Source organism: Corvus hawaiiensis, chromosome 14 (assembly GCF_020740725.1).
Source record: "Corvus hawaiiensis isolate bCorHaw1 chromosome 14, bCorHaw1.pri.cur, whole genome shotgun sequence".
In the NCBI taxonomy this organism is placed as follows: Eukaryota; Metazoa; Chordata; class Aves; order Passeriformes; family Corvidae; genus Corvus; species Corvus hawaiiensis.
In genome coordinates, this window is record NC_063226.1 from 20,933,389 (window position 1) to 20,948,013 (window position 14,625).

Consider the following 14,625-nt stretch of genomic DNA (forward strand, 5'->3'; position numbering starts at 1 on the left):
TTGTAAAATACGGATATATTTTAAAATAATAATGGTCTATATTGTATTTATGGATTTTCCCAAAGTTACAGTAAGGGGAGGTACTGGCCAGCTGGATATGGTGTACTTGGTGCCAGGGGATTTAAAGCCAAAGCAGGAAGGGATTTGGCTGCAGATTGATGTTTAATGGGACCCATACAATGAGTGCCTTGAGGCTTTGGAAAGGCTGCTGAGCCCTGAGGGCCACACTTCTCTCCTGGCCCTGGTGCTCTGTGAACAGCACTAGAAATCAAGTTCAGCTTTTTGCTGCAGTTTTCCTCTCATTAAAAGAGTTGGTGAGACTGATCCAGCCACAAGTTTTGTCTCTTAGAACTCCCAAGTTCTGTATGTATAGAATTTCCACAGGCAGGGCTGCTCCCACCCCCAATTCCCACCCAGTCTGCACCTGTGCTGCAACAGGAATCTTCTTGATTCGGGACCCTTGAGCAAGACAACCAGGGGTGTTTCACTATTTGAGAATAATGTTTGCAGAGCAAAATTCCAAGAGTTGTATCATTGGTTCTTGGCCACCAGCTCAAGACCAAAATGCCCTCTGGCTGCTCAGGAGGACATTGAGATCCAAGGGCACCCCTAGATTTGGAAGCACTGGGAGTGGCTGTAGATGGAGTGATGCCAAGTGACCCCAGAAATGAAGGACACTCCCTTGGGGTTTAGTTGGGTTTATTTTGCTCTTGCAGGCGGCCATGGACAGGCTGGAGAAGAATAAATAAGTTAAAGCAGAGTGTGGTAATTATAGAGCCCCAACATGGAGATGCTTGACTGTGTAGCCAGAGTGCTCTGTCACTGTACCTGATCCCTGTTCAGGCCAGCACTAACCTAAGTTAGTTGGCCGAAAATGTTTTTAAACATGCCCTCGACCAACTCAAAAGTAATAAAACGTAGAAAAAACCTCTTGTAATGCCATAGAGTCATATCCAGTTGTTCCAAGAGTGTCAGTCTGTCCCAAAATACTTCTGTCCAAAGTGTGTTGGTGCAACAGGATGCACTTCTGTAGTTAAAATGGTGATTTCTGGGAATTCCTGGATGATGGATTTGGCACCTTTGAAGAGACAGCAAAGGCAATAATGATTACAGTGCTTCAGCCCACGTCAAATTGTGATCAGCAGCATTCCAAAGGTAAGCCAGGCTCTGTGCTTCTGTCTCCAGTTCCTGTTCCTGCCTTTGCTAACCATCTATGAGTAAAACTTCCTGACTTTACGGGATTGCTTTTTCAGGTTGTCTTTGGATTTTCCTTTCCCATACACACATACTCCAAATCAAGTGGTTACAGGCTGCTCTGCAGTTCAGCTGAGCTTTCTGATAGCGATTTCTGCCATGGCCACTTTCTAATACAACACACAAGATCCTCTTTCCTCCTCCAGAGAAGCAGATGTTCCCCATTTAGATCCCCTTTTACCTTTAACCTGCAGCCAGGCCTGGTCTGTTGCTCCATTCAGCTCCCACTCCTGGTTGTTCTGGTGCTGGACCAACCCCCAGATTCCACAGTCCAGAACAGCAGCTGGCCTGGCATTGCTCTGTGAGCCATGGACCTGGCAGTGCTGCAAACTCCTGCTTTTAGGAATTCTCTCCCATTTGCAGTTTTGCCATTCAGTCCCCTCCTCACTGCCCACACCAAGCATGGCGCTGTTTGCTCAGTTTTACAATTCAGCCAAAAAACCCCAAACCTGCTCTGAGCAACGGCACAGCTCTGCCTTGCCTCTGCTATGTGTGACTGATGTCACTGTCCCCACCAGACACTCCTGTGCTCGCTCCTGTGCCCCTCACACTCACCGTGAGGCGTGGAGAAGAGGCTGAGCAGGATGATGACGCTGGGCTGGACCCCATGTTCCACAAGCACTTTGACAGCCTCAATGACCGTGTTCCCAGTACCTGAGAGGGCAAAGAGGGAGAGGGTTTAGGGGCTTGTCCCCTGGTTGATGAATTGTCCTAAGCTGTCCAAGAATACCCGTGGTAACTTTGGTGTGACTGATTGGTGATTCAGTCCTTTCCTACTGGAAAGGCATCACCTCTGCATGTACTCCGTGTAGAAAATGTTGTTCTCCTAATGGCAGAACTTGGACTGGAAAAGTAACCTCATCCCAACAAACTCCTTTTAATATTAATCTAGAAATGTCTCAGACTAAGAAAACATAGTTTGAGTCTTTTCCCATGGTAAAATTCATATAATTCTATTTATATCCAGTCTTAATCTCAGCCTTTCTCCCAAACGCAGCCATGCCCAAAGGATTTGCTCTGCATTCACACTGGTGCAGCTGAGTAATGTGTGTCCTGGCACAGCCTGATAAATTCCCTCCTCTGTCACCTAAACCAAGCAGAAAACCCAATCAAAGCCCCTGAAATGTGGAAATTTTCCTTTCAATGCGGGCACTCGGCGTTCAGAGGAGGCTGGCTGTCCGTGCTGGTGGCAGACACTCACTCAGGATTGGGTACATGAGCAGCACTTTCCTCCTGTAGATGTCTGGGGGGAACTTGGCGTAGTACACTTTGGCTCGCTGGGTCTCCTCGTCGCTCTGGATCAGGATTTTCCCGATGCGGATGGATCTGCAGCAGTCCCGCAGGCCCTGTTCCATCGCCTCCCCTCCAAGGAGCAGCACAAACACAGCACCAGGTGGTGACACACTGACAAAGGGCTCAGGGGCGAGGGGCTGCAGTGGAAGGGACAGTCCCAAAGGGACAGGCCCACCCCCGTGCAGGTGAACACTTGTAAGCACTAAAACACTTGAAGCTCTTTCCCTTTTTCCTCTGTTCACAGCAAACCGAGTCTCCTCGGTGTTGCCGAGCCCCTGGGTTTGGTGCTCCCACCCAGCTGTGCTGAGCTCTCACAGGAGAGAGCTGGAAATCAGAACGGGCGGGTGGGGTTTGGGGACATCCCGGTGGCAGAGTGTGGGGCAGAGTGTGGGGCCGCTGGATTTGACACCACAGATCCAAAGGTTTGCCCAGCCCTGGAAATAACAGGGACTCTGCCCCCACGGAGCGTGGCTGGGGTGCAGCCCTGGGCACAGCCGGGAAACAGGAGAGGGCACTTGGCCCCTCACAGGGGACAGCTGCCAGGGAAGAGGCCACAGGAAATCTGTTCCAGCCGTTTGTCTCCTAAAAGGTTAATGGCAGATATTCCTGGACATTCTGTTATCGAGGAACCTAAAAAAGAGTAATAACTGGCAGGTCTGGGTTAACCTGTTTTTGCACATTTTTGAAAGGAAGCTGTTTACAGGTTTCCAAAGCATTTCATGTGTGCTCCTTCAGCAGCCAACACCACCTACCACTTCTCATGATGCTGACCCCGCAGTTTCCCTTTTCGAATCGGACTCCTTCATACTTGTGTCCTGTGAGGAAAGAAACCAGGGGTCAGTGGTAGTGGCTGCTCCCTCCTCCCCTCTCTGAATGGAGAGGAGATGGTCCTGGTCCCACTGACTGATGGGAACAGATGCAACACCAGTGCTCAAGAGATGAAGCAGCTGCTGTTTAATGTAAAAAGGAGCACAGGAAAGTGAGGCTGCCTGAACTCTGTCTGGTTCCACAGCTGAGGGTTTGCAGTCCATCTTCCCTCTAAGTGTAAGTAAAGACACACCAATGCTTTACTGCAGAGTGGGAATGGCACCCTGCAGAAATGTAAGTGGAGTTCTCAGGCGAACAGGACTCAGCTGGTGCATGTGGGTCACACCACTGAGCTGAGCAGTTCCCCCTAACCTGCTGATGCACTCAGCAGCTGCCTCTGAGTACTGCACACAACCTTACAGATCTTTACAGCTGATAGGAGGAACCACAACTCCTGCACTGGTTTTCTCTAGTGCCAACACAGCCACTTTTCATTTCCTGCTCATCCTCACTCCCAGCTGGCCCCAGTTGTTGGGCCAGACTTAGGCAAAGCAATACTGCTGGTGCCAAGTACTTATTCCTTAAAGGGCATGTGAAATGTCATCAGTTTTAATTCAAGGCTGTGGTGTGGGCAGGTGAACAGACCTTGCACGTACACTGGTACATTTTCATCATGGTTTTGCAAGACCAGTTTAATTCTTAGTGAAATGACAATGTTGAATGTGTTGCTGAGTTCTGTTCTTATGAACCATGTAGCTTTTTAAACCAGAAGGGACCCTTACTCTGTGCTCTGCCCTGCTCAGAGCTCCCCAGGGAACTCATGGCACCAAATCTGTCAGAGTTCAAGGACCATCTGGATGTTGCTGGGTTCAGTTTTAGGCAGTTCTGTGAGAAGCAGGGAGTTGGACTCAATGATCCTCTGAGTCCCTTCCACCTTGAGATATTCTGTAACTCTAGTAATAATTCCATGTATTTTTATGTCAGTTCCACTTCCAGTCCTACCCAGGCCAGGGGTGATTTCCCACATACCTGTTGGAGTGGTCACGGTACACTCTGTGTAGGGCAGTTGATTCAGTCCCTCTTCAACCACGAGTCTGATCTGTGGAACCAAAGAGAAGGCTCAGCTTAAAGGGATTGTTATCTCTGGAGATAAGGCACTACATAGCAGTAGTAGTTACAAAGACTGGGTGAGCCCAAAGGGTCTAAAAGGGTCTCTTTAATAGCAGTTAGGGACTGAATTTAGAGACCTTTTGGGGGTGAAGCCTATGATTTGGCCACAAATCAAACAAAGGCATTGCAGAACAAAATTGGGAGAAGAGAGGGTTCATAAGCAATCATAAAACTGCCTTTATTTACATCTGGCAGGCAGAGACATCACAATTTTTTTTCAACAGATGAGTGAGGCACCAATGCAACTTCATTTGCTGACAGGAAATATTGGTGAGGGAAAGGGAAAGTTCCCCATCAGCCAGGCTCTATTCTCACATCCTTGTTTCTAGGGCTAAACTGCAGCTGGGCTGCCAGAACAGCCACAGAAGCTGCAGCAATGCAAACACACCACCAGTGCCCAAAGACAGCTCAGCAAGTCTAGGAATCTCTCTATCACCGTCACCTCCCAGCACCTGCCAGCTCTGCTTTCCCTGGGCTGCTCTGCCAATCCCTGCACTTCTGGATGGTCCAGCTGGAGGAGCAGCTCGTGAGCCCCCCAGCCCTCCCCTGGTGCTGCCCTGCAAAGTACAAAGTACATCTACCTGCAGCCAGGATGATTGTCCTGAAGGATGCTCTGGGTACTAAAGATGTGAAAATTCTCGCTGTTGGTGAGCCAAAGATTCACAGGCCAAAACTGCTCAAGGAAAGCTACTGCCAAGCAAGAGCTTAAACCAAAACCATCACTGACTATTCAAAATTCGCTGTGGGATGGCAGAAGTGAGGCAATGCTCCTGGGATGGAGCAGGTGTACTGCTCACCTCAGGCAGTTCTTCTTCCAGAAAAAGGGCAGCCTGGGAGGTTTTTCCTGTCCTATTCTGCCCCAGTTCCTGGCACACAGGCAGCCTCTGCTAGAAATGGTCCCTTACATTTATAATGTCTCTTTGGAGATATTTTTAGTCATTTTAGTACAATTTTTTTTTTCCTAGGGTTGGATTTGTGGCAGCCATACTCAGAGGCTGTGGTCAGTTTCTGGGACATTTGTACCAAATTCTATTTTATTTTTTTGGAGTTAATTCACCAAAAAAAGCTAATCTCTTTGTCAGGTTTGGAAGGAAAGCTTTTTTTCATCCTGCTGTAGTGCTGTCAGGGTTGGATTTGCTCCACATAATCTGCCAAAAGTTTAGAGTAATCCAGTGAAGGTCTTATGGTCAAATAATCTCTGTGATCTTCCTACACTTTATCAGTGTTTTACACAGACTGGGAGGATTCTTTGTAAACTTGTCAGTGTTGATAAAACATTTATTTTTGCACTGTGCTTTCTGCCACCTCCACACTCAGGGATTAATTTCCTCCTCTTTTCTCTCGTGCCCCAAGAACCAGCTGCTCCTCTCCCAGAGAGGTGGCTGCCATTGCTTAGAAGATAAAACCAATATTGTTACAGCCCTACATGAAACAGGAAGTAAAGGTTTGGTCCCAAGGTAGAAGAGTCTGAGCAGAAAATCCTCTAACCCCATTTTTGTGTGGCTTTTCTTGGAAGCTCAAGGGAAGGCAGAACATCCTCTTTGTATCTTTGCAGCTCAGCATTTCAAACCACTTTGGAATGCTCACCCCCTGAAAGAGGCAGGTGGTGAGAAGGGTGAAGTGAGCTGGTCAGTGTTACACAGGGAGCTGCTGGTAGAGCTGAAAAATTAATTCATGGCTCCACCTCAGGCCTCCAGTCACCCCTCCAAATGTGCTTCTGCTGCAAAGCACCAGCACCTGGGAGCTGAGGTGACACCGGTTCAGTGCCTCCACAGTGAGTGGGTGCTGGGATCAGGGGAAGCATCCTGCCCCGAGAGGAGCTCTGTGCCCTTCCCAGCACCCGCCCTGAGTTCCAGATGTCCCGACTTCCACCACCACCAGCAGCCATAGGCACTGATTGTTTCCCATGCCAGGGACTGCTTCCCTCAGCTGCTTCTCCTCCTTCACAAACACCAAACAGGTTTATCTTCATCCTTCATCCTTGACTTTAACCTCCGTTCTTTCAGCTTCAGGATCACAGCCCTGGCAGTGACTTTCAGACACTCCCTGCCAACCTCCACCACCCATGAACTCCTTTTTCTCACAAGTACCTTCGAACATTTCCTTTGTGCCATCCCCTTATGTGTGAAACAAACTGCCAGAAGAAGAAATTGTGCCACCAGAAATCCATCACCTTTAGAATCCCTCCTTAAGACCTCTCCCTGTGGTGACCTTAGGAGACACTGCCCCTAACAGCAGCCAAGGTGCAAGCTTAACTTTATTCTCATTTTCTTATTTCAACAAGGTGTATTTTCTTCCCCTATAATCCCCCACTTTTCATGTATTGCCTCTTGCCATTAAACTCTGCTCACTGGGTGGAAAATGTGGCAAGTCATAACTGTTTGCACCTTGCCAAGTTTAGTAGAGACCACGTCCCACATGAAATTATAACTGTTCTTTGTCACACCCAGGAAAATATTCAGAAAATGAGAGCCCTACATATTCTTTCGTGCAAAATTCCTCCTACAAAATGGAAAACAGAGCAGCAGGTTCTGTGGCAAAGAGCTGCAGGACCAGCACACGGAAGCTCTCTAGCTCTGCTGGCCAGCCCATAGAGGACACTGCTGTAAGGGCCTGAACTAATGTCTGGATCCGCAGCTTCCAGCAATGAGGGGGGGGGGAAAAATCAGTGTTTGCCTCAGAACAGGGGCAGGACAGCCAAGAAAGGTGAGAAGGTACATGGAAAAAAGGTCCTTCACACTAATTACTGACAATAAGGTATTGGAATGCAGGAAACATCCTCAAGAAGGGGAAAGCAGGGGGGAAAGTGCAAAGCCATGAAAATAAAAAGCACTGCAGTCACAGTCTTAGGTTGTGGTCATATCTAAACCTGAGCAAGCTTGGATCAGGCCTGGATTAAGATCGTGCTCATCACAGGAAACCTGTCTGCTGTGGCTGTAATTGTGAATGGTCTCTGGACTCTGCTGGAAGGGGAAGAACACTTCTCTCTGTTAATGAGAGTGGATTTGCAAAAAGCAAACACCCTTGTGGACACAAGCAAATGTGTGTGTGGTAGCAAGTGCTGGGGTTTTCTTTAAGCTTATAGTTTAAATGAGATAAAGGCTGCACTCCCTGCAGTTTTTGTGCTGACTTACTACAACATGTGAAAACTTCAAACTGCTTTGTCCCTGCCAGTAACTACCATATGGCTAAAGACAAATTCTCCATGTGGATGCACCCAGAGCTACTAATCTAATACACAACAAGTGCCAGGAGGCACTTCTGCACGCAAGCAATTGCTAACATCCAGGCAGTAAGAAATTGTACTGCTCTGTTCAAAAGATCAAAAGTGCTGTTTCAAAATAAAACTCAATTACCTCCAGCCTCTGTGCATCTGTTTTTGAACAGAATTTTCTAATTACTACAGGTCTCTGTCCTCAAGTAGCTGTGTCTGGTAATAAGATGGTTTCTGGAACCCGTTGAGATGAAACAGTGAACAGAAGTCTCTACACAGAAAGTTGCTGTCACACAGCAATTTCCTTTGGGTAGAAAAGTTGTTCTCACACCACCATTCTTCTGTTCTGAAAGACTCATTTTATGGAAGAGTTGCAAAGTACAATATCAAGCAGAAATTCTCCACCTACCAGACGATCAGCAGAAAATACGAAGTCTCCTCTACTGGATTTCCTGAAAAAGGCAATAAATTACATTTTAAGTTGGGGAACAACTTTAAGAACATTGCTTAAATACAATATTAAATACTATATTCTAAGGCAATTCAGCGAGAAGTCTCCTATCATGTACTGAATTTATCCCAGAGGTCCTGCATCATGGGTTTCCTGGTTGGTGGCAGAGACTGGGATGCAGTGACCCAGCGCTGGGGTTTGGCTCTTGCTGCTGGCAATGTTGCTGCTCTGCACCAGTAGCAATTAAACACAAAAGAAGGACGTTCTGTAGGTTTCCCATGGGGACTGCTGTTCCAGCTCAGTTCCAAAACACCTCCTAAGCTCAGATATTCCTGCATTCCCTGCAGCTCTGAGCAAGGGAGCTTTGCTTGCCTGTCCTCCAGTCAGTCAGAAACTGTGGGACAATGATAGTGCAGATCCTTAACCCCAGGGCTGACAACACATCTGATAAGCAGGAGATACATCCTATCTTATCTGGAATTCACTGAGTGTGACTAGATCAGTGAATGTGAGGTTAAACTGAACAGGGATTAATGAGCATTCCCATGAAAACACCTCTCTGCCTCTTATTAGTTTTGCTCATGCGCCTGTGTGGCTTTTGGCCCCTGCAGAAGGCAAAATGAAAGGTTAAAAGCCTGAATTTTAGAAGCAGCTTTAACACCTTGCTTCCCACGCCAAGAGCGACTCTCACTACACCAGAATAGGACACATTTTCAATCATGGAGCCAATACTCACAGGACAGTGGCCTTGAAAACACTCAGACACAGCACCAACACGGCAAGTGGTACTTTCAAATGAAATCTCCTATTAATCTCTCTTGTGTTTTCAAACCCTGATACTCTGCATGTCTCCTTAAATACCATTTTGTATTTAATCCCCGAGAATCTGAGACACCTCATGCTTACATGAATGAAAGTCAAAAGGTTTGCCTGCTCATTGTCTGGGAACCAGTCACTTATTCCCACTTTAAAAAAAGAGGTTTTAGAATAGCATCAGCTTAATCTAGTTTCTTTCCTTGTGCTAGTAACACACTGTTAAAAATATCATTTACTTTTATTTTTTCCTTCTTTCTGGTAATGACAGGATATTCCTAACTTTCTGCTCTTTTGACACTAACCAGACAGACAAAGCTCAAAAAGACCCCAAAACTGGGGAAAAAAAAAAAAAAATAAACCCCACCCCAAACTCCTACAATTATATGACTCGATTCTATTAAGATTTTTGGAAAGTTTCATACTTCCATCAATGGTGTAGATTGGTAGTTTTTAAAGAGGGAAGTAGCAAAGTGGCACATCTAGGTTCTTTCAGACTGTAGCATTTCAGAAAATTTAGCCGAATTTCACAAATGGGTGTAAGACAGACCCAACAATGTCAAGACCACAGTTTTGACCGCAAAGTGATACATGTTTAGAGTGACTATTCTGAGATATTAATGCAGATTGAGGCCTTAAACCAACCCCTCTGTCCTTGCAGAGACACAGATGTTCCTATGCACAGTTCACTGAACACCCTTAATTGGTCATACCTGCTTTTTGAGAGGGGGAGGGCAACAGAAAACCACAGCGCATTCAAATAACAGTAATACAGAAAATGTCAGACCTGGTGTACAGGGGCAGCTGGAAAGCTGTGACCACACCTCAAACCCCACATCCCGTGAGAATTGCCACGAGGAAGAAAAAAAAAGGAGTTTATGTGAAAACACTGTAACTGCTCTCCTTAAATACCAGATAGGAATACATAAAGTAACAATTCATGTCAGACTAGAAACTGTTTCAGATGCTTAATCAAGAACAAGACAACATCTAAAAATATGAGGCATTAAAACCTAACTTGTAGCATGAATATTGTGTTACACAATATAAATGAGTTTCAGTTTGTTTTTGCAGGCAGAGCAGCGTGGCTGATGGATGTCACAGTGTCTGCCTTAGGAGGTGAGAAGAAATGGGTTTTGGGGACTGTATTGTAATATAAAGCAGCTGCAGGGTTTCTTCCTGCTTTAGCACCTGGTACTAGTGACAAGCACAGACAGGTCTGCAGGTGATGTGGCTTCAGTAATTCCTGTTTCCCTCATTACCTCACAGAACTTGTTGAGACACACCCAGGGTGAGGGCCAGGCTGGAAAAAGGCCACTTCCCAGGATTTGTACAAGGTTTTAAACAAAACTGAAGGCACTGGATGAGCTGCTGGCATTCAGGGAGACGATACAGCTGGGCAACAGGTCCATGTTCTACCTGCAGCACTTCAGCACCTAATGGACTACAGTCCTTAATTTGTTCCATGCCAAGGCTGGGATGTAGAGGGATCCCCCCCCTCCCTGCCTGCAGCAGTTGTCCTTACCCAGCACAGGTGAGTTACACACTCCTGAATCCCCCTGCTCTGTGCCCAACCAGGACTGCACATCCAACCACTTTGCCATCTGTGTTTCTACCTTATCACTCTGCTCCTTAGGGAATAAGAAGCTTTACCAGAACACCACAGAATGATCTCACCCAACAGACACAAGAACCTTTAAGGATCTGGATTTAAATCATATCTATTGTTAAATCAGTAATTAAAATGACACTACCAACCTGACCTAATGACCACATCACTGCTCTACTCATTTCAGCTTCCAGATCCCTGCTTCACATCTGTGAGGCCAGAAATGACTTTGAGATCATTCCCTCGTTGTACAGAGACAAACTGTTTGTTCCAGAATGTTCAGTACTTCAGTGCATCAGTTCACATCCCATTAGAGCACTCGAGGTTCATATCCTACTCAGTATAAAAGGCACCTGCCCCCATTAAGTATTTGCTGGACAGAAAAGTGACAAACCTGAGGGAAAATGAGGAAACCCAAGCACAGTTAAGTTGAGGTGCTCTATCCATCTCCCCGACTCTGGCACACAAACCAGGTTCTTGTTAATTTTAAGGAAGCAAAAGTGTCATGTTAATCCACCAGAACATCCCTGACCCAGCCAGCCACCTCTGAATCCCACAAGACACCATGACCAGCCACATGAAGGTGGGTTTTTCTTTGCAGTAATTCCAATTGAAAGGCTGTGATTTCTTTCTCTGAATCCTCTCAAGAACAAGAAAAGAGCTTTCCACTTCTCTGAACAGATCATGCTATGGACAAAAGAGAGTCCCTGAGGTCTTCTGCATCTGGCCTGACCATACTTAGCTCCATGTAGGCACAGCAGGTTCTACCTTGTAGTTCACTGGGATTAGCTATCTGAGTATTTATCCCTTCCTCATTTACAGTAAGAGACCCAATTTGCCTGTTTTTATCCCTACTTTTGTTCCACTTCTCACCCCCAGTCCCTTACCTTTTAATGTCTGTCCTTTTCAGGTATTGCTGTACTTGGAACATCCATCCTCTACAGCGTTAAGTAACCTAAATATTCTCCTTGAGTTAAGGTGTTACCTGCTCTTTTTTAATCCAGAAAGATTTCGTGACAGGGCTCTAACTGCCTGTAGATGACACAGCTTCTCCCTCTTCCCAAGCACTGTATGTGAACATACCCCTCTATCAGCTTAAACTGGATTTTTTGACCAGTAGCTGCTCTGAGCCACAGTGCTGCTAGTTCACAAACACGGTTCTTCTGAGGAGGAGTTTCTTTTAGCACCTGGTCTGAATGCTACAGTGGCTACAGAGTTGTCTCAGGGCAGCTGCCATGGCAAAGGTTAATGAACGGTGCCTAAAAAAATCCTCCTCTTTCAGCATCTTTCTAAATGACAGGCACTAAAATAGGCCAGTCTGAGGTCTCTTATTTAATGAGACACAGCTGAATTCCTGGGACAGAACACAAAAATGATGTTTCCCTACTGTCCTTACCTACAAAGCCTACCTTTCTGAGCAGGCTGCTGCCTGATTTTCCTCACGGTTGGGAAGGGAGCTTGGAAGTGACAGTTCCATCCCCACTGCCAGGGCAACATCACACTCAGAATAAAGTACAGTCTGCGATTGCTGCAGCTGCTCTGAGTAACTCATTGTTTACAAGTCCTATTCTAGACTTCCTCTTACCAAAGTCTTGTGCAATGAAGCTCATGTAACTCTAAAAAACGTCCTTCAAGTTAAAATCGCAGCTGCTGCTTTCTGGATAAGCTCATTGTAACCAGAAACCTCTTAAATGTATTTCAAAGAGGTCAAAACCTGTGTACAACAAAATAATAATAAAACCTTGAGTGCAGTAATTACATTGCTAGTATTTGCCTAGATAGCAAAACTATATGGTTTTCACTAACCCCAAAACCTTTCACAGCCCACCATCAAGCCTAGTTTGGATTCCCTCTCTGTCTCTCTCTGCTTAGCCCACTCCCAGCTCCCCTTTCTGCTCCACAGAGAAGCTGCCAGGAAAGTGTTCTCATATGCAGGGATCTTCTGTGTGGTCTTGCCACAAGTGCCCTCCTGACATCAAGACTACACTGCCTCTGGTGCTCCTGCTGCCAGGCTTTGAAAATTAAGGAAAATGCTCTACAAACTAGTTTAAAGTAAGAAGGCTCCGCTAAGTTAATAAAATTGATGGAGGTATCATCTTTGAGAAATGGTGATCAGTTTTGCATTAAAAAATGTATTGCTGTTAGCTACAAAGTCAAGCCTCAAGAGTCAGAAAATAGCAAAATGTGGACTATGCAGATGGACAGATGTGAAACACAGCAAAGAACAGTGTCTCTGGAATGACTTACTGCAGATGTCAGAAAGCCACTCTGTCGCAGGAAGAGAGGGTTTTATTCAGAACCTGATCACTCTGTTGATAGGCTTGATTTCACACCTCTTAGCTGGTGATCCTTGCAAACTAGTAGTTTTTAATAAACAGATGGATGCTAGTGAAGTTTGTCTTATGTTGCATGCTATATTTAATACCTTACACTATCACCTTCCAAGTGCTGAACAAGCACAGCTGCAGACGTGATCAGTGGGAGGGACGTGCTCGACACCTGAACTGCCTTGTTGAACATAGTGCTCACAGCTGTCTCCAGTTAGAGCCTGGGAATGGCTCCCTGCCCCATCCTGCCTGCAGGATACGATCTCCAGAGAGCGGTAACGAGCCCCAGCTGCTGCCGGGCCCGCCCGCGTGACCATAAGGCACAGCCTCCTTCCTCAAGGGCTTTACACACACATGGCACTGCACGCTCCTTGTGCTGATGATGTGGCACGCAAGCTCCGAGCCGCCCGCGGGGCGGAGGTGAGCAAAACCCCCCCCCCCCATCAGGGACCGTCCGAGTCTGTGAAGGATTTTAAGACCCCTCGAGCCGCCGTGTTAGACCCCGACAGCCCCGAGGCGGGGGTGGGCAGGGAGCCCCCGGGAGCGCTGCCCACCCTGGGGCGCGAGGCGAGCGCTGCCCTGCCCTGGGGCCCCGCGTCACCAGACATGGCCGCGCAGCCGGCCCGGGCGTTCAACCCGGCACACGCGGCACAGCAGCGCGTACTGCGGGCCTCGGGCTCGGCCCCCGGGCCCGGCAGGGACAGCCCGGCCGCGCCGGGAGCCCGCCGGCAGCGCCCGCCGCGCATCCCTCCGGCGGCAGCGCCGAGCCGGCACCGGGGGCCGGCCGAGAGCGGCTCGGCGGGGCTGCGGCTCCCTGGAGGAGGGAGGGATGGAGTGAGCGACAGGCGACGACCCCCTCTGTCTCCCCAGCCCGCCGCGGCTCCTCCCCAGCCCACGCTGCCCGTCCCCGCGCAGCCTCCGCCCGGCCCAGCCCGGCCCGGCGCGCTCACTTGTCCCTGATGATGGTCTGCAGCTCCCGCAGCTGGTCGTTCATGGGCAGCAGCTTCAGCTGCGGCCCGATGGCCGGCGCGCCGTCCTCCCCCGCGGGGACCGGCGCCGCCGGCACCACCACCACCCCGTTGCTGCTGCTGCTGCTGCTGTCCGGGCTGGGGCAGCCGCTGTCCTCGCTGGGCTCGGCGAAGCGGATCAGCCGGGAGCCGCCACTCGCCGTGGCCGTAGCGGCCGCCGACGGTTCATCCTGCGGCCGCGGGCCGAGGCGCTGATTCTGGCAGGGCATCGCCTCCATGCGCCGGGGCCGCGCCCCCGTGCGCGCCGCCGGGGCGGGGGAAGCGCGCCCGCCGCCCGCGCTTCATTGGCGGCCGGAGCCGCCGCTCAGGCCCGCGGCGGGAGCGCGGCGCGGGGCGGGACCGGCACCGGGCGGGCACGTCCTGCCCCGGCCCCGCCCAGGCCATGCCACGGCCCTGCCCGCGCTGCGCGCTCCACGGCAGCGCCCCGGGACAGCCCGCGGGAGCTGAATAAAAGCCTGCTTTGGGTTCACTCTGTTTTTAAACTGAGGAAGGAGGCCTGTGTGGACTAGAAAATGAACAAGGTTTTTTGACCTGTTTTTTTTCTTCTCAGTAAATATGTACAAATCGACGCTGGGATCTTACATCTTAAATCAATGCCAAACATTGCAAGAGACACCCGTGCAAACACAAGGACAGGGAAGGGATATAACCTCTCTGCC

The 14,625-nt window shown here is 48.6% G+C and overlaps 1 protein-coding gene across 2 annotated transcripts; it reads right to left on the bottom strand.

Annotated features, from left to right (window-relative positions):
* Positions 1-682: 682 nt before the first annotated feature.
* Positions 683-14,210, bottom strand: UPRT (uracil phosphoribosyltransferase homolog). 2 transcript variants are annotated; one of them, XM_048319391.1, is made up of 7 exons: positions 13,889-14,207; positions 8,148-8,190; positions 4,384-4,453; positions 3,300-3,362; positions 2,456-2,617; positions 1,810-1,908; positions 683-1,078 (listed from the first exon to the last, which is right to left on the bottom strand). In XM_048319391.1, the coding sequence occupies exons 1-7, from the start codon at positions 14,182-14,184 to the stop codon at positions 972-974; spliced, it is 840 nt and encodes a 279-aa protein (XP_048175348.1). In that variant the 5' UTR covers positions 14,185-14,207; the 3' UTR covers positions 683-971. The 2 variants fall into 2 exon arrangements, with proteins under 2 accessions (XP_048175348.1, XP_048175349.1); XM_048319392.1 differs by lacking the exon at positions 2,456-2,617 and having other exon boundaries at positions 13,889-14,210.
* Between the last annotated feature and the right edge of the window lie 415 nt (positions 14,211-14,625).